At 35.8% G+C, this 26,649-nt stretch overlaps 1 protein-coding gene across 6 annotated transcripts in view; it reads right to left on the bottom strand.

Annotated features, from left to right (window-relative positions):
• The window catches only part of LRRK2 (leucine rich repeat kinase 2), a 64,620-nt gene that overhangs the window by 10,898 nt on the left and 27,073 nt on the right, over positions 1-26,649 (bottom strand). For all 6 annotated transcript variants that reach the window (XM_042018313.1, XM_042018312.1, XM_042018316.1 and 3 more), the window contains 27 exons: positions 26,449-26,619; positions 24,914-25,169; positions 24,499-24,687; positions 22,978-23,099; positions 22,158-22,227; positions 21,484-21,704; positions 20,700-20,950; positions 19,207-19,355; positions 17,358-17,451; positions 16,104-16,290; positions 15,537-15,718; positions 14,783-15,012; positions 13,641-13,768; positions 12,348-12,566; positions 9,991-10,192; positions 9,279-9,367; positions 8,516-8,703; positions 7,428-7,582; positions 6,366-6,512; positions 6,021-6,212; positions 5,131-5,277; positions 4,675-4,775; positions 4,310-4,500; positions 3,477-3,637; positions 2,494-2,664; positions 1,020-1,120; positions 364-558 (listed from right to left, as the gene is read on the bottom strand). In XM_042018313.1, coding sequence (XP_041874247.1) covers positions 364-558; positions 1,020-1,120; positions 2,494-2,664; positions 3,477-3,637; positions 4,310-4,500; positions 4,675-4,775; positions 5,131-5,277; positions 6,021-6,212; positions 6,366-6,512; positions 7,428-7,582; positions 8,516-8,703; positions 9,279-9,367; positions 9,991-10,192; positions 12,348-12,566; positions 13,641-13,768; positions 14,783-15,012; positions 15,537-15,718; positions 16,104-16,290; positions 17,358-17,451; positions 19,207-19,355; positions 20,700-20,950; positions 21,484-21,704; positions 22,158-22,227; positions 22,978-23,099; positions 24,499-24,687; positions 24,914-25,169; positions 26,449-26,619 — 4,509 coding nt within the window. The remainder of the gene's footprint in view (positions 1-363; positions 559-1,019; positions 1,121-2,493; positions 2,665-3,476; positions 3,638-4,309; positions 4,501-4,674; positions 4,776-5,130; positions 5,278-6,020; positions 6,213-6,365; positions 6,513-7,427; positions 7,583-8,515; positions 8,704-9,278; positions 9,368-9,990; positions 10,193-12,347; positions 12,567-13,640; positions 13,769-14,782; positions 15,013-15,536; positions 15,719-16,103; positions 16,291-17,357; positions 17,452-19,206; positions 19,356-20,699; positions 20,951-21,483; positions 21,705-22,157; positions 22,228-22,977; positions 23,100-24,498; positions 24,688-24,913; positions 25,170-26,448; positions 26,620-26,649) is intronic.

The raw sequence follows: 26,649 nt of genomic DNA, 5'->3' as shown, positions 1-26,649 counted from the left end.
AGTGAGAAATTGTTAAGACTACCTGGATTGTTAGAGGAGGTAGATATGAAGGGCTGCCTAACTACTACTCCTTTCTGTGGCCTCCATGCTAGAAATAGTTTCCATCTCAGTGGAAGAAAGTAATCCAGTAGTGGAAAGACAGTATTATGAGAAAGTTCAGGCTGGATAACAGGAAGAGAGTAAAAAGCAACTGCTTTTCTACTTCATTTCATGGGTACAGTGATGACTCACTTACAAGCAATCTTTGTTCTCCCAAAGCTTAGCTTTCCAGAAGTAATATCCTGCTGTTAAAATGCAATTAATTTTTCTGAAATACATCTGTGTGCCAGAAAAAATAGAATTAATGTCAACCTTCCCACATACCTCACAAGTATGTCCATCTGTATTTAGGTTAACAAATGAAAGCTGTGCCTTTTCTGTGTTTCCATTGCCTATCCAGACTCCTGCCTTCTTGCAGCTTTGATTGGCAGCCACCATGCACTCTGCTGTAGATGTGCTAGGTATTGAGACATACCTCATCAAACAGATGAGCTCTGCAGAATTCAGGATCTCATAAACCTACAAAGAAAGCCACAGCATACACACGGTGACAACAATGGTTTCTACAGTGATAAATAATAAGCAGTGGATAACAATGTTTTTTAGAGTATGTACACAGCATCTCAGCAGGTCTGGTCATTTTACTGCCACCTAAAAGTGTGTAGCTGCACTGATACTATTTAACAAAGTCTTTTTTGCATAGCTCTAGTAAAGACCAAGAAGTAATCCGATCTGTGTTTCACTACAATTGCTACACAGCAACACAGGGGAACACACCAAGCTAGAACATGTGATTTCAATGGAACAATTTATTCTGGATGGTGAAAGCAGACGGTATTTCATGGCTGTTTCCATTCCAGAAAAGAACAACAGAAAGAAACCTGTGCTTCTCATTAACTTAATGACTGATTCCTTTTCAGAAACCACAACTTCGTACTGCCATCTATCATAAAACCACAAAAAAATACACTAATTAGTACCTGGCAAGATGTTGGTCGCTCCTGAGGGTTTTCCTTCAAACACTTTTTAATTAAATTTTCAACTTCAGGCCAGGGAGAACATCCATATTCTTTGACAGGATCTAGAATGTAAAATTACATAACTTTTTAACCGGCATTTACCATAGTTTTAACTAACCTTCTTCTTATTTTTAGAATTCATTTTTCTTACTGAGCTGTTCTAAGAAATATCACATTCTTAGGTAAAATGTCAGCATGAACAGCTTGGAATTGCTCATCTGCCATTAAATGCTAGAGCATGAAATGCTAGAACTAGAGTCCTTTTAATTAACAGCAGTTAATGCAAATGTATTTTGCTTTATCTTTTTCTTTTATGTCCCTGTGTCTGAGACTGAATTGCAGATATATGTGGGTTGTGTTTCCATTAATGCTGACCATTCAAGGGTATGTCACTTCAGTCAATAGTCTTTCAAATTCCTGTAAACACTATTTTCCACATTTATTTATTCTTTTGAGTATATGCAATATAGATGAATTTCCAATAAAAGATACAGCAAATAGATGAACAACTCCATATAGCATTTACAAGATATGGAAGTTTAAATTCCCACTTAGTGCTTGGAATATGTGTCTTATGACTATAGCTGCTGAACTCTCTGAGAACAAATCATTCATGAATAATGGTGCCTGTATTGCTTTTCCTTTTAGTTCATCAAAATCCACAGCAAATATTCCAGTCCTACCTTAGAGAGAGGTAACATTAGTGATGAATACCTGCAAATGAACATATTCAGTGCAACAAATGATAGGCACTGTTTACTTGTGAGATCAGCCAGCCCCTCTTTTGGTGGGACTAAAAAAATGATGAGCATAGGTGGAAGGAACTGTACTGCCTCCAGAAACTAATACTTGAATTATTTCAGAGGGCTCATAATACAGTCAATACAGCTGCACTCAAGAGATACTTAGTCATCAGTTCCCGGGATATCCCCTTCAGGAAGGGAGTGGAACCTGTCTGAACTTAGAACTGGACTATTCTCCTTAAGGAGCAGAAAATGTATGAATTCTCTGTCTCTCACAATAGAGAAGCCATGTCAGATTAGATGCTGCTCTTTCCTAAATGGAGCAAAACATTCCTTAAAGAATGTTTCATGAGTATACCCACTATTGCTGGGCAATAAATAAGAACACCACACATAAAGCTTGTAGTGCTAAAAAATTCAACAGCTCTTGACACTTTGGCAGAAGTTGCCCAAGTTACATTGTCCTGAGTTACATTTTCCAAATGATTACATCATGTCCAGCCTGACACTGTTTAATCTTCCTTCCAGCAGCCAATAATTACATATTTTAATGCAGATGGAATATGAAGAATATGATGAATATTTTTCTAAGTCTCCTTCTATGATCACTGTTAGATACAACATAATCCATAAGATATGCTATTTCTGGAAGAGGCAGGACAAATGTTAAAGCTTTAAGAAACAAGGCATACCTGGTAACTTTCCTTGTATTGCTAATTCATCAAACTCATTTGGAAACTTCAAGCCTTCCATTATTCTACCTCCTCCTGTTAAAATGTCATAAAGCAGCAAGCCAAATGAATAAACATCAGCTTGCTGATTGTAAATAACATTTCCTCTGGCAACCTCTGGTGCTCGAAATCCTGCAAATAAATCATTCATTAATAAGTATGCTTCGTATCAAGATGAAGCCATCTTTATACTTTAAAAAGTAAACAACTATTGATAAAAACAGCACAGGAAGTGCACGGAAAATCATCAAACTATTTCTGGGCTGGCAATAGCTTGTATTTGGCAGACCTCCAAAAATATCAGCAGTAAGTGCAAAGAAAGGCAATAGTACATCAGTTACAGAACTCCTGCCCCATTTAATATAAAATAATCATTTTATCAATGAATGCTAAAAATCAAGGGTAAGTCTGCAGTCTTTATTGAAGGTTTAACATTTAACACTTGAAGTCACACTCTCAAGCACAACTTAAAAGACCTAAAGGCACTTTTCAAAGTGGTTGAATTGTTCAGTGCTTTAGAATGGATGCTAATAGGTTCTCTCTAAAGTTGGAGAACAGTGCAGGTATTTATTGCCTTTAAAAAAAATTAAGACTTATGTACGCACTACTGGAAATTAAAGCAAAAAATGTTAGCAGTATAATTTCAATATCACAATAACCATATTAAAACAAGACAATGGAGAATTATTATGAATGCATGTAATTTAATTTCTTCTCTTTTTAAAGCTTTAATATACTCCTTGATTCTTCTAAAAGGTGTTAAAACATGAACAGGAGGAAAGGCCAAGAGGTATAAATCCAGCATCACAACTTGTAATATGATTAGGACTCCTTTTTGTGATTTTGACTAGAATATAGATTTGAGTTACTTCTTACAGACTACATAAAAAATATATTAGATATTTTGGACATAATGGACTTTAAATCAAAGCATATTTCCATACCTGGTGTGCCTTCAGAGGTTTTTATTCCCATTCGGCAACAATACTGGGCAATGCCATAATCAGCTATTTTTGCAATTACAGCTGAATTGGGATATAAGGTAAAAAGCAACACATTGTGAGGCTTTAAGTCACGGTAGATGATCATTGCTGAATGCAGGTACCTAGTAATCAAAAAAATATTTATTGAAAGCATTTGTAAGTCAGGGATGCATCTGTATATACACACTGAGTGCATTATTCCCACAACAGCAAACTGTGCTTTCAAACATGAAATACTGTGTTAAAAATGTCAAACATCACCAATATGACACAGCCTTTCCAGATAGTGACTTTAGAATTGTTCTGAAATACTATTTACTACCTTACTATTTACATTGCAGTATTTCAGTACCAAGTTTTATCTGAAGAGTCACTGACAGTTTGAAAAATGCATCTTAGAACCTTAAGCTTCTTTGATCCCTGAGCCCCCTTGCAGGTTTTGTCATTTTAAAGTCACTCTGCAAGAGCTCCTGAGGTAATTCTTGGACCTTCAGAACTTGAGAAATGCACTAAATTAATTTCTTTGACATTTTAGTAAGAAATCAGCAGCCACATAGAAATTGCACCCAGAGTCTTGCAATTTCTCTACTTACATGAGCATTACTCATTAGCAGGAAAAAACAGGTAACGAAAGTATGTGTTATGTATCAGCCAATCAACCATAAAAATACAAGCACTTGTCTGACCCAGGAAATATTCTGCTTGGGATGTGAGAGAACGGAAGCTTTTCATTTGCATTATATCCTACTTGAAGCTATATCCTGTTTTTACAGCAATGCAGAAGTCACACTTACCTCAAACCATCTGCTACATGTAGAGCTATCCTGTGCTGAAGTGTTCTAGTTAAACTTGCATTGTCTTGTTGCAGCAAACGGTCAAGAGATCCTTTGAGGGCTAATTCCATCACCAGCATCCGGGGACGGATTGCAGCAGCCAGCAAAGACACTAAACTGGGGTGGTGAAGGTGACAAAGCACTGCAAGCTCCTGTAAATTGTAAAATCAGATGAAATAGTGCAAATAGCATAATCTCTGCACATCTAAAGCAAACTGAGGAATGTTTTGGAGTGAAGACTTGCAATTTACTTAAACTTTTAGAACTCTTCTCTAGGGTTGGTATTCCAAGAGCAGCACTACCAAAAAAAAGGCAGTATTTCTTACTTGTCTTAGGAGCCTGAGGGAAGTATGTTTATTGAAAATCTTTACAGCAACCTCTTCACCGCCATAGGATGCACGGTACACAGATCCAAACCCACCATCACCTTTTGAACAATAAAATTGAAGAGAGCATTATAAACAAAAACCATTATAAACAAAAACCATGAAAAAAACCATTTCTCAAAAAGAAAAGCTGAAAGCATTAAGTTTTAAAATGTGTGGGCTATCCACTATTTTAAGCTTCATAATCAGTAAAATAAACATACAAAAAACAGTGTCCTAGTGCACAAGTTACTGGAAAATTCAAAACTCAATAACCTGAAATTCAGAATGCCTTAAAATAATACATTTCTTCAGAAATGAAATGTCTAAAATGCTTTTCATATGTGGCAGAACTGACTTCAATAGATTTGTTTACACTATCACTGTAAAAAAACCACCCTACAAAATAATGCTTACCCAAGAGAAATTCAGGAGCTTCATCAAATTCCAGGTCATCGTTGTTCAACATAATATTTCTAGGCAAATCAGCCAATATCAGATCAGGAGCAATCTGAGCAATTGGAATGGTCTGTCTTGGTTGATCTGGATTTACCAAAAGGTCACCTAAGAAAAACAAAAGAGAAAACGGAAAAAAAAAAAAAAAGGGTAGGCATCATTCAGAAAGCACTGAAAGGCACGAGGATCTCTGAGAATGTGTAAGATCAATGTACCTAAAATTAGATTCATATATGTGCTTACACATACATACATACATACATACATATATATATGCATGTGCACAGACATACACACTAATCAAGTTTGCTATACAAATTCTTGGATCTTATATGTTTAAGTATTTTCAAGGTTCTATATATGTACCAATCAACTGTGAAAAAAATTGCTGCTATATGACAACACCAAACTAACCAAGAGATTATTTTTCTGTCTGTAAAAAGAAAGAATGCTGTTAGTATGTAGAATGCCATACTGAATATTGTCTTTTAAATTACTGTGCTATGTGATCCAACCAAGAGATCAAGTATTAGTTTTACTTTGTGCTGAATTCAGTTCCAAGATTGAAGCTGCATTATCAATATTATGACAAAATGATTCTTTTCATTATTGCAGTTTTTATATAACTACAGAGAGAATATGCAATCTGTCTCATATTCTATACTTGTATATACTAGACAGCTCTTACATAAAAAACCAAGTTGCTTTTGCCTTACACTGTAATTATTTCTTATGGAAATGAAATGTTTTTAAATAATGTGAAGTACCCAAATGTTATAAAGGGGACATTGCATAGTATTTGTCTAGATACAAGTGTACCTCTGTACACCTCAAATGGCATAAATGCATACCTTCTTCAGCCTTCCTAAGTAAGTCATCAAGTAGTATTTTTTGATGTTCTTCACCATCTTGAAAGCTGTACAGAGCCCATTTCTTCAACAGGGTTTCCCCTTCACCACACACATCTATTTCCAACAAACCTGGAAACCATTCTTCCATAAGAGAATCTATGTGATCCACAACTTGCCCCAAAAGGATGCACCCTTTAAGAAAACAAAAAAGGGAAATTACAGACCCCATCTGCCATACTTTTAATTACAAAGATAAACTCTACATTCCAAAGGCAAAAGCACAACAAACCAAAATGCCAAGCTGCAATCAAACTGGAGCAAAATTCAGGCTCAGGAATAATTAACCTTTTCTGCAAGAAGGTGCTGTAATTTTCAAAAAACTGTCTGGGTTGTTGTCAAATACTGCTGATTCCACTAGACAATAAGCTTCAGGAGACCAGTTCAAGTAGATGCCTTGTCTCCAGTACATTCTATTAGGACGAAGAGCTCGCTCTAGAAAACACAAAATTAGATTAAAAATCTGATCTTCAATATGAATGTCAATTTTAAAATACTCAGAATAATTCATGGTACTTTGAATATATAATTGTGATTGCAGGATTATACCTACACAAATAATAAACAAAATAAAGGCTACAACCTTTCAGGCAGCATAGCCCCACAAAAGCTGAATATATGTCAACTGCTGTTCAATTCTATAAGGCATACCAACAAACTGTAAGTATTTAACCAGATGGTAAGTCATGCAGCAGGTTGGCATTACAGAAACGCTTAGGTACATTCAGATTCAAGCACAGAATATCTCAGGCAAAATATGAAAAAAGCTGTGATTTAAATTTTTCCTGTCACACACTCATGAAATAGCAGGAAGCAACTGGAATTTGATGCTCAGAAGAAACTCGAATGCCAGGACAGCAGGCACTTAAAAATGATATTTGTAGAGCATTAGCATGTGAAAGCATGGAATTCTTGGAGAAAAAGTAAAGACATATACCCTCTTTCTAATAAAAACAAAGCTTTGAGACTTAAACAAAGGGAGTATTCATGAACCTGAAGAAAAGCAGTTTGTTTTTCTGTGTGGAAGACATATCCCTTCCTGTATTCTTTGTGGAAGTAAATAGCAATATTGTATAAACATAAGGATTTCCTCTATCTCTAGCATGTGAAGGAGAGAAATGGATTGCTTACAACCTTAACTTTCTTTTGCACACCACTGTGGAGATCAGGCACTATCTGTTCCTGGATACTTCTAAGTTACAAAAATGACCACTGTCTTTTTCTTGCATTTGTGAAGTGTTAGGAATTTAGCTAAAGCAAAACAATGTTGGGGACTAAAGCTTTAACATGCAGATGTTGGCATTCAGAGCAAACTTGCACACTATTCCTTTTGAAGATAAAGATTTGTACCTCTTCCTGATAGCATGTAAGGTGATATCTCAAGCAACCTGTTGATCAGCCTGGACCAAAATCCCATAGGAAAGTATGGCATCTCATAAAGCCTGATGATAATTTCTGAATTTTCACAGTGGGGAAGCTCTATAACAGGTCTGTGATCAGACAAGCTGAAAGAATAAAAATATTAAGACAGTATTTGATGATGTACTATAGCTGAGCTGATGACATATATTATTTATTATGTAAAATGCATTACTTATTAATGAATGCATGATTCAGATGGTCAGGGAGCTAACAGATAGTGTATTGTTTTATTCTGCTTGCTTGTGTCACAGTGAAGTTCTGACTGTAATTTAAACCCAACAGAACCTTGCTAACAATCCCTAGATATTTAATGCAAATATGAGAAAAATCTGAGACATACATAAGGCAGGTAAGACATTCAGATAAAATCTTCCTATCCCAGGGCTTTGAGGACATAGAAACCCTAATCAGTGCAGCCATGCAACACTCTCCATTTGGCAACATGAACATTACTAAACACATAGGGAAATCTGTAACTGAGGCAGAGAAATTGCGTTATCTGCTTCAGGTAAAAAAAAAATACCACGTTCAAAGTCATAACACTTTTTTGTCACCACACTTAATATCTAGACTTTTTGAAGGAGGTACTGACTCTGAGTAACTTGTATGTGGTTCTCACTTCAAGCAAATAGGGTATGGAAATTTTTTGTTATCTTTTATATTACAATAACTATCTATAATGCTGGCACACTGCTGTGTGAAGCTAAATTACAATCTCCTTGCTGTAGTCTTGAAGCACGGTAACTGTAAAAGAAATATTATCCACATAAAGTGTTCTATCATTTATATTTTCCATTTACCCAGCATGTTGATACAACATAAAGCCCTACCTGCTACAAGATCAGCTTAACATGTCTCTTCTGAAAGCATTTACTAAAATGTAATATACAAAGAGCTTATCATGCTTTCATGCACCAAATTGCTCTGATGATCAGTGAAACCAGTTAGGCTGATGGAAGGTTTCTATTTTGATCTATCTTTATGTCTGTCATTTGTGGGTTTCGTTCCTTGCTTACCTGCTTGGGATTAGTAGTTGGTCTTCTCCTAATGGCAAAGCAATCTGAAACTTTTCCAGAAGCTTGAAGTATTGTGACATATAGATTTTAGGAAACTTGCTCTTCTTCAAAAGGAATTTTTCCACATCTGAACGCTTTACAATTCCCTTAGGGTATTTAGAACAGCCTTCCACTTTCACCATCAGAATCTTTTTCAAAAAAGTGAAACAATTTCAGGTGTACATTCTTCATTAGATGAAAGTTTCAGATGTTATAAAATCTGAATACATATAATAAATTTTGAGAGTGTTTCTAGATCAACATTTCAATGATGGTCTCACTTAAGCAGTTAGTCTGCTGCTCTCCCATTCCAACTCCATAACCACTCACTTTCCCCTGCTAGCTGTACCAAACACACAATTACACTTCTTCCCCCTTCTTACAGCCTTTAACCCAAAGTTCCAGCTTTCATCTCAACCTGTGTCAATGTATTGCAGGATTACCTTGCATCCATAGGGTTCTTCTACTCTACATGTATTCCTGTGTCTGTTGCAATTTAAATTATATTGGACATTACAATTTAAGAACAGACAAGCAATGAGACAGTCAGTTGTCCAAAAGCAATAGAAACAGAAAGAACCAGGTAAAAAAATATGGACCTTGAGAAAATTCTAGATGAAGAAACAATAAAGAAATGGTGAAGAAGAAACACTGGTAAGTTACAGTGGCTTTAGACAGGGGAAAACGTACCATGAATGTATATACAAAAAGTAATCAGTCTGACCTGTGCCATGATTTTACACAGCCACTTAGGATCTACAAAATACAGATCTCTTAGCTGTAGTGCTGGGTCTTGAAAATGAAGGAGAACACCTGCACAAAGAAAACTGTAATTAGCAGTGCATTGCTCAAGCTCAATATTAAGCAAAGTAAGCACTCCACTCTGGGCTGTTTTTATTATGTGAACTGACATAAACAATTTGAATAATAAATACAGCTATATTTATGGCAATATCTCAGAAGAGTAGAGTCCAAGCATGATTTGTTCAGCTTTGCCTTTATTTTCAGACTTTTTGTTAGATTTTTAATCTGACTTGGTTTTTTTGCTAAGCTCTGTCTGGTTTATTATTTCATCTTAGGACATCAGTACTGCACTGAGATAAGCTGTTACATGTATTCCTCTAACCACTATTCTATTTGAGCTATTGAAGCAATTGCATCTTTCTTCAGCAACTGTGTTGTCTAACCAGCAGTTTGATGTTTTCAAGGAGTGGTAAGAGATAGCAAGAGATATAAACTGTTACAGTTGTGGTCCTTCATGTCATGGAATTCCCTTCCTAACAATGTGGTTTAACAAACTGATGCTACCCAAGCTTAGACACTTCAGCTTACCATTTTGTGGCAACCTTGTGAGAGACTTAAAAACGGGTACAGATCTGTCAGCAGCAGATTTGCAACAAAGTGCTAACAAGCACACATTGAAGAGAATATTTTACCTGATTCATTCAGAAAGTGAATTGCATGAGGGAGTTCATTTTCATCCAGTTGTAACTGGCTTTCTTGTACCAGTTCCAGTAAGCGTTTCTGATCAATAACAGGAAATTCTCCTGGGACGTTTTTACGTTCCAGCAAAATTCTCTTTTCCAGCTCCAGGTAGCTGTCAGGAATTAGCTGACCAACCACTGGCTGATCTCTGATCTGTAAAATTAGGAATAATAATCTTAAATGCATTAATTTATTCATGTTAAATGCAGAAAATAAAACTAAGATATAAAGTGTATGTCCACTCAATAGTAGCATAAAGAAGGAACAAGAACACTCATTTATTGACTATCCTGGCTTCTGAAAGGTAGATGTAACTAAATATTCTTTCAGAATTATAATGTCTTTCTATAAATAAATACTCAGAGAAGAAAATATTTCCATATTACTTGTACATAAAAAATAACAAATGAGGTCTTTTCAGAAGACGTTATTTCAAAGAGAAGCTTTGGTTCAAACTAAAAGGAAAATATTCACTGTATGAGCAGACGGTGTCATACATCTCCAGTTAACACAAACAGTAGACGAATTAATAAAAAAACCTATGCTTCTTGAAATATGTAATATCTCCAGCCATTTCTTTAGGTAAACTGGGGAAAAAAGGTAGTAGCTCGATTAAGTCTCCACTGCTGGCAGTCAGTGGACGAGAGAAGAGAATGAAATAAATTTAGCCACATTAGTGACACTTAGGGGAAACAGTTGGGTGCTTTGTGCCTGGTTCCTGAGCCCGAGCTCCCTCCTGGAGACACCCTTTGGTATATGGTAATTGCTAGTATCGGGTCAGGTTTTCCTTTCTCCACAGGTGCTGAGCTACTAACTTTTTTGAGGAAATGGGAAACAACTTTTCCAATATTTACAAACTGTCTTCTTAGCTGTAATCTTTCTCTCACCAATGCACTGTGATATTTTTATGTGTCAAAAATGTAATTGGTACCTTGTGCAGATGAAATGAATGCCTTGTGTAATTTCAAAGACTTCAGAGAACGTAATGACCACGCTGAATACTTGACCCACTTTGTCTAACCTCCAAGCAGATACCTTGTAACATTCCTTTCACAAACTACCTACATCATTTATGGTAATTATCCAATTTCCTTCAGGCTACCTTACATCTGTGCAGAAGTTTAAACATCAGTTTAAGTCATAGTCTCAAGAGATATAGATGTTAAAGGAACAAAATTTTTCAAGAAGCAGAACTTCTCTGGAGTGCTGAAGAAGTACGGTGAGACATAAAGCCACATACACCTGTACAAACACCAGCTCTATTCATGCCCATTGGATGTATCAGAAGTGGAATTAACCCCTTTCACTTGAAGAGGCCACCTCTTTGCCCTTTAACAGGTTAGCTGTTCCCTGCACTGTGGAATGGAGTTAGGGAGATTTTGGATGTGAATAAGCTGCTAGTTTCTAGGAGAAACAAGAGGAGTGTGTATACTTTAACTCATTTGTAACACCACTGGTGTAAGGCTAGTCATAAATACATCATCTGCTTTATAAAATCTCCCAAGCAGTCATTCAAAAGAAATCTGGGCTCTGATATGATTTATGAATTTCTGCCATTGACTTAAGTAGCACAGGACATCACCTCTTCTCTTTAATGTGTTATGACACTATGTATGATTGATACTGTATAAGTGAAAAAAAAAGTATTCTTTTTGTTACAGATTGAATCCTGTCTTTCTATAAGCTCCATGCCTGGGCTGGTCTCTTCATCCACACTTCATACTGTGGCTAAGGAGAGAGCAGGGAATGAGCTGGGATGACTTTGGAGACAACAGAATTACATGTGCAGATACTCGAATCTAAGAGGATTACTCAGTCCACAGGACCTTCTTTTCCTGTTTTGATTCACTTTCCTCTTTACAGAAATAGTTTCATGCTATGTAAAATGAAATCAGTGAATGGGAAACCAGCTGGTTTTCAGAAACCACAAAATTGTATTTCCTATCCCCTTAAATCTTGCAGTACTTACTGTAATTATGTAATGTCACCCAACAAACCAAGATTTTAATTAACTTTCTTTGTAAGAAAAAGATGGCTCATTTTTAATGAAATATTTGATTTATGGCCCTAGTGCTTGAAAACAGAACTTAGCTGGGATTTTTACTAAGTTGATTTTTTTGGTAGAAAATCAAATTAAAACAAACCTGGCAATTTTCCTTCATTATTTTGCTGTGTGTAACATTTTATAGAAGGCAGGATGACTTTGCTATCACACAAAAATGTAATTAATTACGTATTAATGTTTAAAAATGTATTCACTTAAGTAAAACAAGGATGTTTGCAAAATTACAAACAGTATGTAGCTTACCTTGAAGTGAAGACTCTCCTTTATGATGATTTTCCGAAGTCTGATAATGGAATCAGATTCTTCTGTGGCATTCACAAAGTGGTAATCCTGGATTGCTGGGAAGCCTCGCTTGTTCAACAGCTCCCTAGTAATTTTGCTCATGCAGGCCTTACGCTGCATTTCATCACAAACATCCAAATGAGTGCCAACAAGAATGACAGGGGATGTTGAAGCTCGAGCCTGTAAGTGAGATCCATACTGTTGATTAACTCAATAGTGAATGTTGACTTTAGTGTTTTATATTCACATAAAATGTGAGCAATTCAGTCAAACATTCAGAGAGCAGTCTATTTCAAAACAGAAATATTAAAAAATCAGCTTCTTCTAAAAGGAAGGAGTGTACATCTGGATTTCATTCTTTGCAGATTAACAGTATTGGCAGTAAAGTAGAGGGACATTTTTCATTAAGAACATCCAACAAAACTGAAAAACCAAAAGAAATGATACTTTGCTAGCTGTCATTGGAACAGTGCAGTGAAACATCAGCAAGTACTGCATAGGAAAGGAGATAGGAAAGGAGGAAAGGAGAACACATCAGAAATTATTCTCATCAACACTAAACTGATTGCAACCCTGTGTCCTGTATCACTGCCCAAGGTGGAAAGAGTGAAAAAGACAAGTTTCATTAACACGATCAGTAAACAAACTCTTCATGTGAGTCTGTCACCCAGTCAAGGCTAACCATCCTACAAAAAGAAAAGATGCTTGTTCACCATGGAAAGACTTCATAAATGGACACAAACACTTAGAAAAAATGAAAAGTATACAGGCAGATTCTCAGGTCAACTCCCAACCATACTTCTGGAATAATTTCTATTAACAATAGGATATTAAGCATACACTTAATAGCACGATTTCAAACCTGTATCTAGTCAGTTTTAAATTAATCTAGTTCTGATTTCCCCAAAATTTACACTGGTGTAAAAGAAAAATGCAAATTTAACTCATCATTTCTTTAATACTACTTTTTTATTTTTATCAGTCAATTCAAAATATTGCCAGAACATACACGCCATTCTTTTGCACATCACTTTGTACAATTTTAAGTCCAAAATGGTGCTAATAATTTCTTTTTATGTCTAAAAATACTTTCATATCCAATACATGATGTATTTCAGCTCTTGATTAATATTATTACTAATCTTATTTTCTGAAGAACTTTTTTTTTCTTCTTCCCCTATATAAATATTTGTGGTTAATTTGCTGTTGACCTACAGCTCCCTGGAAAGGAGAATTCCATTCTGTATGTCTTACCTTGATGTTAAAAAGCCATGGCTTCATAGCATCCACCTCTGCTTGTCCCTTGCTGAGATCATAAACAGCAAGATATAAAGCCCTCTGGGTCATAAAATGAGGATGGGTACTGTAGAACTCTTCTTGTCCTAATGATCAAAAATTTCCATTGTTTAGTACTTCCTTGACTGAACATCTTCAGATCACAAAAAGGCAGAGGAACACTTGTCTTCAGACCAGAAATTCACTACTGAACCTAATGTCTGCAGAAATTTATCTAAATTGACAGGAAATCATAATAACTATGAATTTTAGGAAGGCACTCTGTGGTAGGTCACTGGCTGAAGTGTAACGTTAAAACACATCCACTGGTTTTAAATCAAGAAGTGTAAGGTTTAACTGGATAAACATGGGTGCTGCGAAGACAATTAAAAGGTCAGGATTCTTTTAAAACTCCAATACTGAATTTCTCCCTCACTCCTCCCCCTCCTTCTACCTTCTTCCTTCCCTTTCTCCGACACCTTCAGCAACTTCAAAATAAGTTCACATAATTAAGCACTTAAAATCACAACTAAAGATGGAAACCCAGCTTAAATATCACTGGTCTGTGCTTAAGCATTGTGACAGATTATATTTAAATGATGATAGACCACTGTTTAAAAATAACTCTTCTATAGCCTAAAATAGCCCTGGATTTTAGAAGTGCTTCTGTAGTCCCCCAAACTTAGGAAGTTTTCCAGAAACACAAGGTTCAAAGACTTGTCCTAAGTGCTTTGTTGTCTGTGACCTTACAAACCTGTGACACTGCAGAGCCTAGAGAGACCCAGATTATAAAAGAGAGAAACAGAGTTCAATTAAAGATTCTTCTGGTGATTACAAGCTGTTTCTTACTACTCTGAAATGATTGTTTTGAAGTATTATAGTTGAAATGAGTCGTCAAACCACATTTAATGATGAGAAATTCCTGAGGCTTTATATTAAATCTGAGGGATTAGCTGCTAGTTTACAGAATTCACTAATTTTTAAGTGGTCACTGGACTTTGGGTGTACCTTTGTGTGATTCTAGTCCCCAGTTCGAATTACCACAGGCTGACTCTAAGAATAAGTAATGAATTAAAAAGTTAGAAAAGACAATAGTAAAGGAAAATAAACTCAGGAAATACCTCCAAAGTCCCACACATTTAATATAAGCTCTTTCTTCATTTTGCCTTTCCCTTGAATGATCCAGTCTTTTACATCAATGCCTATTGTAGCTTTTGGAGAGCCCAATTCTGTCCGTTTGCTTTTCATTAGTTGTTGTAGCAGGGTAGTTTTCCCACTGCCAGTGTTCCCAACAATCATGAGCTTCATTCTGTTATAAGGTACAGCCTTCTTCAGTCGTTGTTGAAGAAATCTGGTAGAAAAAAGTTTGCAAAACTCACAGAAGAGTAAAATAGAGAGAAATACCAATAGAACTCAAGAACAAGGAAACATCTAGAACCATACCATTTTCTTCAAATTTTCAGTATCTGTTTGATACTACTGTTCTTTTAACTCTTTACTCTAATTTCTGATTTGATAGGTGAAGTTTAATTAAGAATATGTCTTTTTTTTTTTTTTGTTCTGTTTTATAATTATCCTAAAATTGTGCTCTGTGCACAATTCTCTGGGGAACAATAAACATATTACAAACAATTGGTAAGCACCATTTATTGCACAGTTTATAGAAGCATCGAATTCAAGAGGTAATACTAGTATGGTCTAAACCACTCCAGTATATGTGTGTGTGTTGATATGATAACCTTCCATAGAGCAGCATGCTGGATTTCATATGACAAACCAGAATGTCTTTTCAAAACAGTATGTTATTTTCTTAATGCTTACTGCAAATCCCAAGAAAGCAAACCAGGAATATTCAAGAACAATAGGGCAACAAACCTGATAATGTCTCTGGCTTTGCATCCCACATGCTTGAAGTCTAAATTAAGATGGAGTCCTTCCAAAGGAAGATCCCAGACTTTGGACAGTCTTCCCATTTCATCAGGAAAGAATCTCAAATCAGGATTGTAACTTACATCCAGAGAAGTCAAGTTCTCTAGGAAGCCAATCTGAGGAGGAATCTAAATAAAACAACATTTAATGGGCAACTAAATGTAAAAAAAATAATGAACATGAATACATTAAATAATTAACAAAACTAGGTATTAATTTTACTGCTGTAGTTCTTTTTTTTTAATAAACAGGCCTAATATCCCACAGTAAGAGAGAATAGACCTTATAAGTAATTCATCATACAAGCTGATTATTTGACACATTCCAGGCAGAAAAGCTGAATACAATATAGTGATTTTCATTCACAGAAAGTACTATTTGAACTTACATACCATTTCACTAATAACAATGTACAGTGGTATGAGAGGTGACATGAAAACCAAATGAACATTGAAAAATTGCATTCAACTGAAAAGCAATTAAATTTTCTCTAGGTAGAATCTTCCACTTTACCTCCTTTAACTTGTTGTGGGAGAGGTGTAGCTTTTCTAGCCTAGACCATGCACATGCCTTTTCACTCAAGTCCAAGACGTCTATTTGATTATGATTAAATAACAGCTCCCTCAAATTTAGTGATTTCCAGTGCATTGGTCCAGGCAGGCTTAGGATCTTGTTTTGGCTTAAATCTACTGATCGCAAACTAAAAACATGAAAATAAAACAGAGAGAAGTTAGCAAATGAAAAAATAAAACCCAGATTAGCTGGAACCAAAATTGTTTTAATTTTTAATAAACAAGTGGATTAGCTATCAGAAGAGATGGTTTTCTGACTGAAATCCAAATAGAAGTAGATATGTTTGCAAATACATGTATGTGCAGAAATTACATAGTTCACCTACACCTATTGGACAAATACACTGTTCATGTTACCATGAAACACGAAGCACACAAAAAAGCACGCAACACCTTATTGATTTGTCTGAGTTGGAGATGTAGAACCTGAAAACTGCACTTTTTTCAGCACATCCATTAAATCTGCTGCTGTGAATGCTAGCATGCTGAAATTGTGCAGTACCACATTAATAATAACATGCTCTAAGCAAATTTCATTAATGTAAGTTCCCAAATCTTAGATCTGCCCTCTCTATGGTGCCATCAGCACTCACATCTCCCCACACCTACTGGATCATCCCTTCCAAGCACTCCTTCCACAATCTCATTCTACTGATCTGTTAAGGTCAGCAACTTCTATAAAAAAAGCAGAAGTCCAATTTTCAGATGAGTAATGCTTTGAAGGTATAGCAAAATAAATGTCACATGCATCTTTATCACAATTCCTTCTAGAGGAAGTGTTTTCCTTTGAGAATAAAAATCTCATGTTATTTGGGAAGTGAAAAACTAATCTCAGTAGCCTTGTGCAAATGTCTGCAGAACTCAAAAAGGAAAAATTACCAATATCTTTTCATTGTTGGTTCCAAGGAAATATGAGATTAATTCTAATATTCTCAGCAAGAATTGTCAGCTTCAGCTGTCAAGGAATATATTTGCAACAACAGTGATTTGAATCTGAGGAACAGAATTTCTCAGAATCATGAAGAAAATGACTAATTTGTCTTCAGTTTAAAAGCTACCAAGTTCTGGATTTAACCAGTTAGTGAGGATTCCCTGAAAACCAGTTAAACATGCAGAATTTTCTGCTTAACAACATTTTTGTCATCAGATCTTCTTTATCAAGAACTTAACGTCAATAAATAGAAGAATAACTTACTGTGGTAGAAGAAGAATTGCTTCTGGAACATTAGTAAAGCAATTTTGGGATAATTTTAAACTTGTTATGCTGGATGACAAGTCAGGTATTTTTTCTAGAGCAGAAAAAGAGGTTAATCCTATTACTTTTAAGAATGGTTAAATTATTTTTAAGACTGGAGTTTAGACAGACTAAAAGGTCAGTCTATCATTTTCATACAAAGCTATCACCTACCAGAGTTCAAATCTTTTTTTTTAAAGCTTATTTAAAACTAAACTCCCCAAATTAATTAATATATTGGCTTTTAACAAACTCTACATTGTTATCCTTCATCTCCTAGTGGCATTAAACACCAAAATAATCTTACTTACACTTTACTGTACTGCAAGCATACAAGACAGTCTCATGTGATCCAGGATTTGTTGGGTCTTATTCACCCATTCATTCTTATTCATTCTTAAAAAAATGCATCTAATGGTTCAGCTGTGTTTAATGCAATTCTAAGAGTTACCTTCTGAAATAAGGTGACAATAATTTCAAAATGCAAGGTTTTATGTCTTGAAGAAAGAATAAATTCTAACAGTAACTTATAAACTCTCACAGTATCACTGAAAATCTAATTTGTATAATTTGTAATTTGCATAGCTAAAGTGGTTTTACACCTTTGCATAAAATATGCTAAACACTGACACACACTCTGGATGGACTCAATTCAGTTCCTTAGCACTGGGTTCTAGTGAAGGGGATCTGCCCGGTGCTACCTGAGCTGTCTGCACAAGGTTGAAAGATAAAACACAGGAGCTATGGAAGTCCTGCTTTTTCTGGACCAGAACCTGTAAGCCAAGGGGGATGATTCAGGGCATCTCAAATGACACCTGCATGCAGGCAACTGGAACACACATTCTCTCTTATTCTGGAGATAATGCCAGATATTATGTGGTAAATACTTAATCATAGAATCATTTAGGTTGGAAAAGATCTCTAGTACCAATATGCCCAACCGTTAATCCTGCACTGCCAAGTCCACCACTAAAGGCCTAAAGGCCACATTCACATGTCTTTTAAATACCTTCCAGAGATGGTGACAACCACTTCTCTGTGCACCCTGTTCCAGGGCTTGACAACCCTTTCAGGGAAGAAATTGTTCTCAATTTCCCATCTTGTCCTATTGCCTGTTCCTTGGGAGAAGACATTGACCCCCACATGGCTACAGCCTCCTTTCAGGCAGTAGTAGAGACCGGTAAGGTCTCCCCTGAGCCTCCTTTTCTCCAGGCTGAACACCCCCAGCTCCTGCAGCTGCTCCTCATCAGACTTGTGCTCCAGACCCTTCCCCAGCTCCACTGCCCTTCTCTGGACATGCTCCAGCACCTCAACATCTTTCTCGAAGTGAGAGGCCCAGAACTGAACACAGGATTTGAGGGTGTGGCCTCACCAGTGTCGAGTACAGGGGGACGGAAAATCACTGCCCTGGTCCTGCTGGCCACACTATTGTTGGTACAGGCCAGGATTCATCTCTGTATTACAGTACAGTATTAAACCCATATTAGTACTAGATTTGCAATCTGAACGATTTCCTCTGCCTTGAACTTTCCTCAATAGTGCATACAATCTCAAGTACACTCATCCATTTTTACAGCATCCACTCCAAATGTAAAAACAAGATGGGTTAGCTGAGTCAGATCAGACGACTGGAAGCATACTCGATGCTTCAGTGATCAAAAGGTAATGCTTAGGAAACTGTATAAACAAGGACAAGTACATGTGGTATTACTCTTTTCTGTTCTCCCAAGACTCCAAATGCTGGTGGCAGAGGAATTTTGTGACTTGGAATAGTTTCTAGAAGGTGAATCCTATTTTCACAGGTACTTACCAAGGACATTCATCCTGGCATTGAATTGCTCCAGTTTTGTACAGCCCATGAAGACATTCTCAGCAAGGGATGAAATACTGTTCTTACTAATGTTTAAAATTTTCAGGTCTTTCAAGCACAGGGGTGAACATAAGCATGAAATTTTGTTTCTATGATAACAACAAGAAAAAAGACAATCCATGTTTTACTTAGAAACTATTAGGTAAAAGGTGAAAGTAGTGTTGATCTGACAATGTCATCGTTACACCAGTAAAACAAAAAGAAGACTTTATCTACATAAAGACTGACCAGTCAGCAAAAACACTAGTACATGTGGCAACATGGAATAACAGGACTGATATTAGAATCAGCTTAATTAATTTGGAGACCAAGTGTCAAAATGTATTGTAAGGTTTAGTTTTCTGATTACATACTGGAGATCAATCCCACACAAAGAGGATTGTTCCATTGGTGAGAGGTTCTGTGCACTAAAAATATGTGTTTGCAATATTGTAATTACAGAATTACTAACAACCTAAAAAAACTTTTAAAAAAGGATTCCCTATATGGAATGGAATTCAGGATGAATATATAATTTTACACAATGTATTTGGGGGAATAATAATACTATTATTATATAATAATATTATATATTATACATGCAATATATTTTTATAGTATTATGTAATATAATATTATATAAATATAAAATATCTTTATTATATATAAATATATATTTACATAATTAATACATAGAAATGATATATTTTTATATATATATTTATATCATATTTTATATAATGTTATATAAAATATAATAATAACAACACCAGAAATAGGAAGAGAAAGATCCCAAAAACACAGAGATAAAAGATCCATCCACTGTTTTGCCAGGGTAGTATTACTAACAAAGTTCACCATCTTATTTAGCATGAGCTGTAGGAAATGAATGAGACAGTCTCTGCAGTTTACAGAGCTATCACCAATTGCATTTTTAAGAATTCCATATAGGTATGAATTACCTCACTAAGAAATATGACAGTAAGTGCTGGCAAACAAAAAGCTACATGTTTTCTCTGGTTTTGTAATTTAAAACATATCCATACCAATACCTAAAATTACATTAATACTACTTCCAGAAAAGCTTTTGTGCATATGAAATACAGTGGAAACTGTATTGTGTATACAGAAAACCTAGTTGAATATGTCAGACTACACAGCCCTGTGGACTAATAGTATGGTAGCAGAAAGATACTGAACTACAACATATTTAGCACGTTACTGGAAGAGCAAAGCTATTAGATTCTATCAAGGTCCAAAGACATTCTCATGTCTTGTACTTTGTAATAAAACAATGAAAATTGTAGCAATTTACACAGTTGGAAGACAGTGTCAGTGTTTCACTGGTGACTAAACAATCCTTTCCATGCTATACGAGTCATCATTCTGCATCACAAACCTATTATTTCCTGTTATGTTTTTTATGCTACAGCCCATTTTCTCATGCTACTCACCCTTCCAGCAAGAGCTGTTCCAGATTTTCAGCAACACTTGTAAGAAATTCAGGAGTGCACACCAGCTGATTGTATGAAAGGTTAAGTTGCTTTAGAGTTGGACATCTCAGGTGTGGATCCAAAGCAAAGGAAGGTCCAATGTCATTTCGAGAGATATCAAGATTTGCAATACAATTCATTTTCAGTAAATAAGTTGGGAAAGAAGTAAATCGGTTACTGTGCAAATCCAAGTAAGTCAAGCATTTCAAGTTCTGAAAGAAAAGGATAATTCATTTTTAAGAACTTAAAATAAAATACGAATTTATATGTTTATAATTGAGTTATATTTTTATACAAATTATTAATTTATTTATATTTAACTCACATGGAAAAATAGCAGAAAATAGCAATCGTACCAATGTAACCTACAATATTTCTATGACAAAATAAAGTATAGGGCATTATTCAAAAATAGTTAGCTACATTTCATAAAATTTAAGATATTAATTGCCTGCAGTTCTCAGTTCCATTTCCATTATTATGCTACTTAATATCACACATCTTAAAGCAGTTCTCTGCAGTAAATAACTTAAAACAATTCCATGAAAATACTTTTATTTCTAATGAACATGAATGCTGAACAAAAGTTGAGTAAATATATGAAGCATGCAAAAATGTACAGCCATATTCTTGAATAATATTGCTATGGATACATTATTACAATACATATGGACTACATTATTAGAGACCAACAATTTATTTTAACTAATTTCAACTTGTATTACAGAAAATTATGCAGAATTACTTCACACAGTTGTTCTGGAATGTTTGTAAGAGCATTTTGGTGGAGCTCCAGTTTCTCAAGGTGTTCCAGATGACTAGTTAGGCAGCTATTCTGGCTGATGGCATCAATGTTCTCCAGCTCATTTGATGAAAGATCTAGTGATTTAATATATTCTTTCTCTGAGATCAATGAAGAAAGACTGTCTGATGGTCTTATATGTGATGACAATTTTGAGATGCCTTCTATGAAAACAAAAATGTGAAAATACCATGATTTCATTTATCATTTATGTAAAATTTCAATCAATCATCTTGGGATTTAAAGATGCAGAAGAGAGTGAATGTTTGCATATTGGTTAAGATCCAAATCCATGAAGAATTCTATTAAGACACAGAAATTTGTAAGACAGTAGGGAAGGGAAAGAGATGGATCCTTACAAACTGCACAACAGAAGGAGCTTTTGAAAGCTAATAAGGGCACTCATTAAAAACTCCATTGCCTACATAAATTATTTGTCGAGTCCAGGAAATAAAAATCCCTATATATGCATTATTTTTACTTCACTGTAGTATTTCCCAAATGTATCCTCCTCTTAAACAAATACATAATCTGTCTCAAATCTTTGCATGCTATGTTTGTGAAAGCATTAAGGATGCCAAATCTGTTATATACCTTAAATTGTATAGTTTACTTACTGGGGAATTCATCTGAGAGCAAGAATTTTCGTCTTTGTTTCATTAATGGTTCATAATCTGAGCCAGGTCCCTGCAAAATCCAAAAGAAAAAGCATTGAGGAACATACACATGTTCTGAAACCATCCAAATTCAGTAAATCTCTTTATTGTGGTTTCTTTTCATCAGAGCCTATGGGAGAACACAAAGACACTGTATACTTGAACTGAAAATAACAGTAGGTCACATCTTTATGAAACGTATTAACCCATGCAATATGAAAGAATGGTAGATTTAAAGTGCAATGGAAGCAGTGCATTTCTGGTAACTCAGAATGATTTTCACTAGGGTGCAGTAATAGGATGGACCAGGATATTGCAAAATGTAGCTTCCTCTAGAGAAGCCACTCTCTCCAGTTTCCCTTTACAGTAAATGGAAAGAGACAAGCTCCTTCCAAAGGAATGTGACTTTGATTCCACCAATTTGTCCTCTTATGTCTTATTAAGGAATCAGTCTCTCTCCACCGATCGTTGCTGAAGATCAGCTTCACTAAGGGGAGGTTAAATCTTTGTGAATGAGCCCATGATCCCTGTATTTCCATTTGAACACCAGACTGAAAAGTTGAACAATTCAAAAGACTGTCTACTTTTTTAGTGATCATAAATTTTTGCTGATATAAATTCATCCATACAGTGCACCACAACAGAACAAAACACTGAATGGCAACAGTGAGACAAAGCCCATATGGCTACACAACCTTTCCTAAGATTTGATTATTAAGAGTTTTGGAGTAGGCAATGGAGATGGACTTAAAAACCTGGAATGTGCAAGGATCTGACTTACCACAGAGTAGGAATGTCGCAGCAAAGTAGGAGAACCTCTTTGACATGCCATTTCCCTACAATATAAATCAGCAACTGCAATGGAATTGGACTTCTTTTTTGTAAAAAGTGAACCTTCGCTTCCTTGAACACAGGAGGAGAAATAGGCAAGAAAATGTATTTAAAGATGAGGCTCAGAGTTCAACTGTAATATAGATGCTGACAAAGGAGAGATGCATTCCAAAAGCATCAATACTGGCAGGATCTCACTGGTCAATTCTGTGTGCAATAGGCCAACAATGTTGTCAGTGTGTTTTAGAGCAGAGGGGCCATACTAACCTGACATTCTTCAAGTAGGACCTGCAGGTGATTGCAGGACCTGCACTGATGATTTATGATTTAAAGTTTCCATCGGGTTGGGATTATTATACATGTTTCATAACACATCTTTCTGCTACTTCAGTGTAAATACTTCTTAAAATAGAAAAGGGTTGGATTTCAATAGATAAATTTGCACTCCCACACTTATTGAGAATGAAACTTCAAATGTCACTCTGGATTTGGTGATTTAGGAGATATTTGGTGTCATTATCTGGAGACATTTGATGTTCCTCTTCTCAAGGCTACTTTTAAAACTCCTAAAATCACTCCTGCATTTTTTTATGATAACAACTTTTCTACATGGGGCAACAAATAGACCGACAAAAATTAAAAGTGGTGCTGAGCGATAAAAGGAAAAGAACAAAACGTAATCAAAAAGTTCCTTTGCATTCTCTGATTCCAAAATTCAAATTCTTCATCTGTGATGATTTTAAGTAACCAACTGTTCTAAAACAAGAGCAACATTTGAACAACAAAAAAGATATGTTACAAATTAAGGCTACTTTCATTATTAAGTTGCTGGTATTATAGACAGAAATAATGTCTTTCTATAAGTTAAAGGCATTCAAATGTCCTGGTTACAAAGGATGATGTTGGGCTGAACATAAATCTGTCATTTACATTTTCTGATCAATTAGTTTATCTTTGGGATAGGGCTTGTTTCACCTACTTTATTTGTTAATAACATAGTCCTCTATACCAGATCTGGTTGTATGAACTTTATTTACAGACTACCCAGGGAACAGAGGGGTTTCTAGATCACAATACACTTGACTACGTGATGAGACAAATTGGGCTCTCGAAGGTCTTGCTTTTTGCCATAGATTATAAAGGCAGCTCAGAAACAGAACAGAAAAAGTCAAAATCTAAATTCAATTGCATGAATCTCACTCTTTCTCTCTACAAAACACTGGATGCATGACAAACTAATTTTAAGTGTATAACTGAATAAAACACTTCAAGGTCTTAGTTTTGTAGATGAAGCACATACCACAAACTGTTTTCCAATGTTACCCCAAACAGAGTTTTAGATAGAAGGTTTTTTATTCATGGGAGTTGTTATATCTCAAATACAAATAAACAACTGATTTATGGCTATAGGCTAGCTCTGGTACATTAGATTGGGATTATAAAAAGCAACAAAGAAAAGAAAAACAATTACCTTCACTATCAATATCATCACTCAAAGGAAAAATACTGTCCACTAATGGGTCAGGTATGAAATTCCAATCATAGTTTCTATCCACTCCATCTTCAGACAAGTTTGAATCAGAGGAGGCTCTTGATCTATCCTCTGAAATGTTCTTCATCTGGAATTTGAGCACCATCCTTGCCAGCGCAGAACCTGCATCTGTATGTACAAGAAATGGAAAAGATAAAATAATCTCAAAGAAATCCAAGTAGCTTTAAAAAAATAACAGAGATAACTTGATTTATTTTCAAGTTTCCCAGAACTTTCTATAGCCAGCTGAGTGCTACGAAAAGATTCTCAACTGAAAGTCTTCACCTAAAACACTTTCATAGTGCCATCAAAAGATATTGACACATTTTGTATAGCAATTTCTACATATACTCACTTTGTTTTCTTGTTTGAGTAAGTTTATCTGGGAACAAAGGAATGAGCCAGGAAGGTTCTAATCTGCCAAAACCAAATCCTCCAAGACATATACTGCTGTTGGTGACATCAAGGCTAAGCTTCTTTAAGAGCAAGCTGATGATTTGGCTATCTCCTCTCTTTATACTGATGGTCAAAGCACTCCGAATATCCTGCTCTCGAGCACCATTGGCTAATAACAATTCCACCAATTTAGGATTATTTCCTTTCTCACAAACCTAATAGAGAAAAGCAATTAAAACAAACCAAGAATGTGAAGCATTCAAGTAACAGTTCAGACTGCATAAAGAGGCTTGTCTCAAATGCAGATTGACTTTATTTTAAGGATAAAGGACTTTATTTTAAGGATTGTGTCTCTTTCTCAATTATGCAATGCCTTACTCCTTGGAGCATACGCCTGCCTAAGGCGTCAGAGTACCAATTCCCATTTTCATGAAGGCTTTGCCCAAAATGTATCAAATGCTGGAGTTCTGCAGTTGTAATTTTTGTCATGAGTGCACACAGTTTTCAGGCAGAAATGAATGGCAATTTATCTAGTTTGATTATTGCCTGCGGTCAACGGCAACTCCATTTATTTATCCGTTTAGTGGAAAATAGACACTTAGGTGTTCTCATCTGGATATTCAATGAACAGACAACAACAGTGAGTCTCATCAAGGCTTGCCTAATGATAGTGAGCTCAGGTCTACTGGCTTTAACTACCTGAAAGGAGGGTGTAGCCAGGTAGAGATTGGCCACTTCTCCTGGGCAGCCAGTGACAGGACAAGAGGACACGGCCTCAGTCTGCTCCAGGAGAGGTTCAGGTTGGACATCAGGAAGAATTTCTTCACTGACAGGGTGGTTAAGCATTGGAACGGGCTGCTCAGGGAAGTGGTGGAGTCCCCATTCCTGGAAGTGTCCAAGAAACAACTGGATGTGGCACTTAATGCTCTGGCTTAGTTGACAAGGTGGTGGTTCAGCCAAAGTTTGGACTTCACTATCATCGAGGTTTTTTCCAACCTTTATGTTTCTGTGATTCAGTCAGCTCCTCCCAATCTCCAAGCCTGCATTGCTAGTGTTGATTTTCAACACTAAAAATATTTTCTAGAAATACTTTCAGTTACTTCAGTATGCTCTCTGTGGTTTGCTAACACTGATTTGCCTACCTCACACTCTATGAATGGATGGTCAGTTCTAAACCCAGTTGTGCTTCACCACCCAGAGAGTTCTACCAGCAGAATTGAACACTTCCTAATTCCCTTCATGCAGTGGGGTTCTCTCAGACTGTTTAAAACTTTGACACTGAGCCAAAATAAAGAAGTGCTTATGCATATCATTTCACAAAAAAAAAAAATTAAATTTAAAGGTGGCCACATATAGCAAGAAGCACCTGTGGGCATGTGGGAGCAGCCTCTCTGTTCTCTGTGTTCTCCAGTATAAATATTTACATGACAACAGAAAGGAACAAAAGCACAAATTTTTAAGCAACAAAATTACATATATATTTCCATGTATTACCTGATAGATCAAAGAGTTTATCTTTGTCTTCTTATTAATATCAGCTCCCAGTAGAAGTAAACATTCAGCCATAATACTGTTGTACTCCATACATGCTTTTTCCAGCATCATATTTTTTAAATCATCATTTTCAGCTATTTTAGCAAAACATTTACAACACAGGCTTTGAAACTGAATGTAAAGACAAACAGTAAAAGTTAG

The sequence above is a fragment of the Corvus kubaryi genome, unplaced genomic scaffold (genome assembly GCF_017639235.1).
Source record: "Corvus kubaryi isolate FWS band 111438036 unplaced genomic scaffold, C.kubaryi_AGA036_p1.0 137, whole genome shotgun sequence".
NCBI classification, from domain to species: domain Eukaryota; kingdom Metazoa; phylum Chordata; class Aves; order Passeriformes; family Corvidae; genus Corvus; species Corvus kubaryi.
Note: the sequence above shows the minus strand (reverse complement) of the source record. Positions and strands in the feature narration are given on the sequence as shown.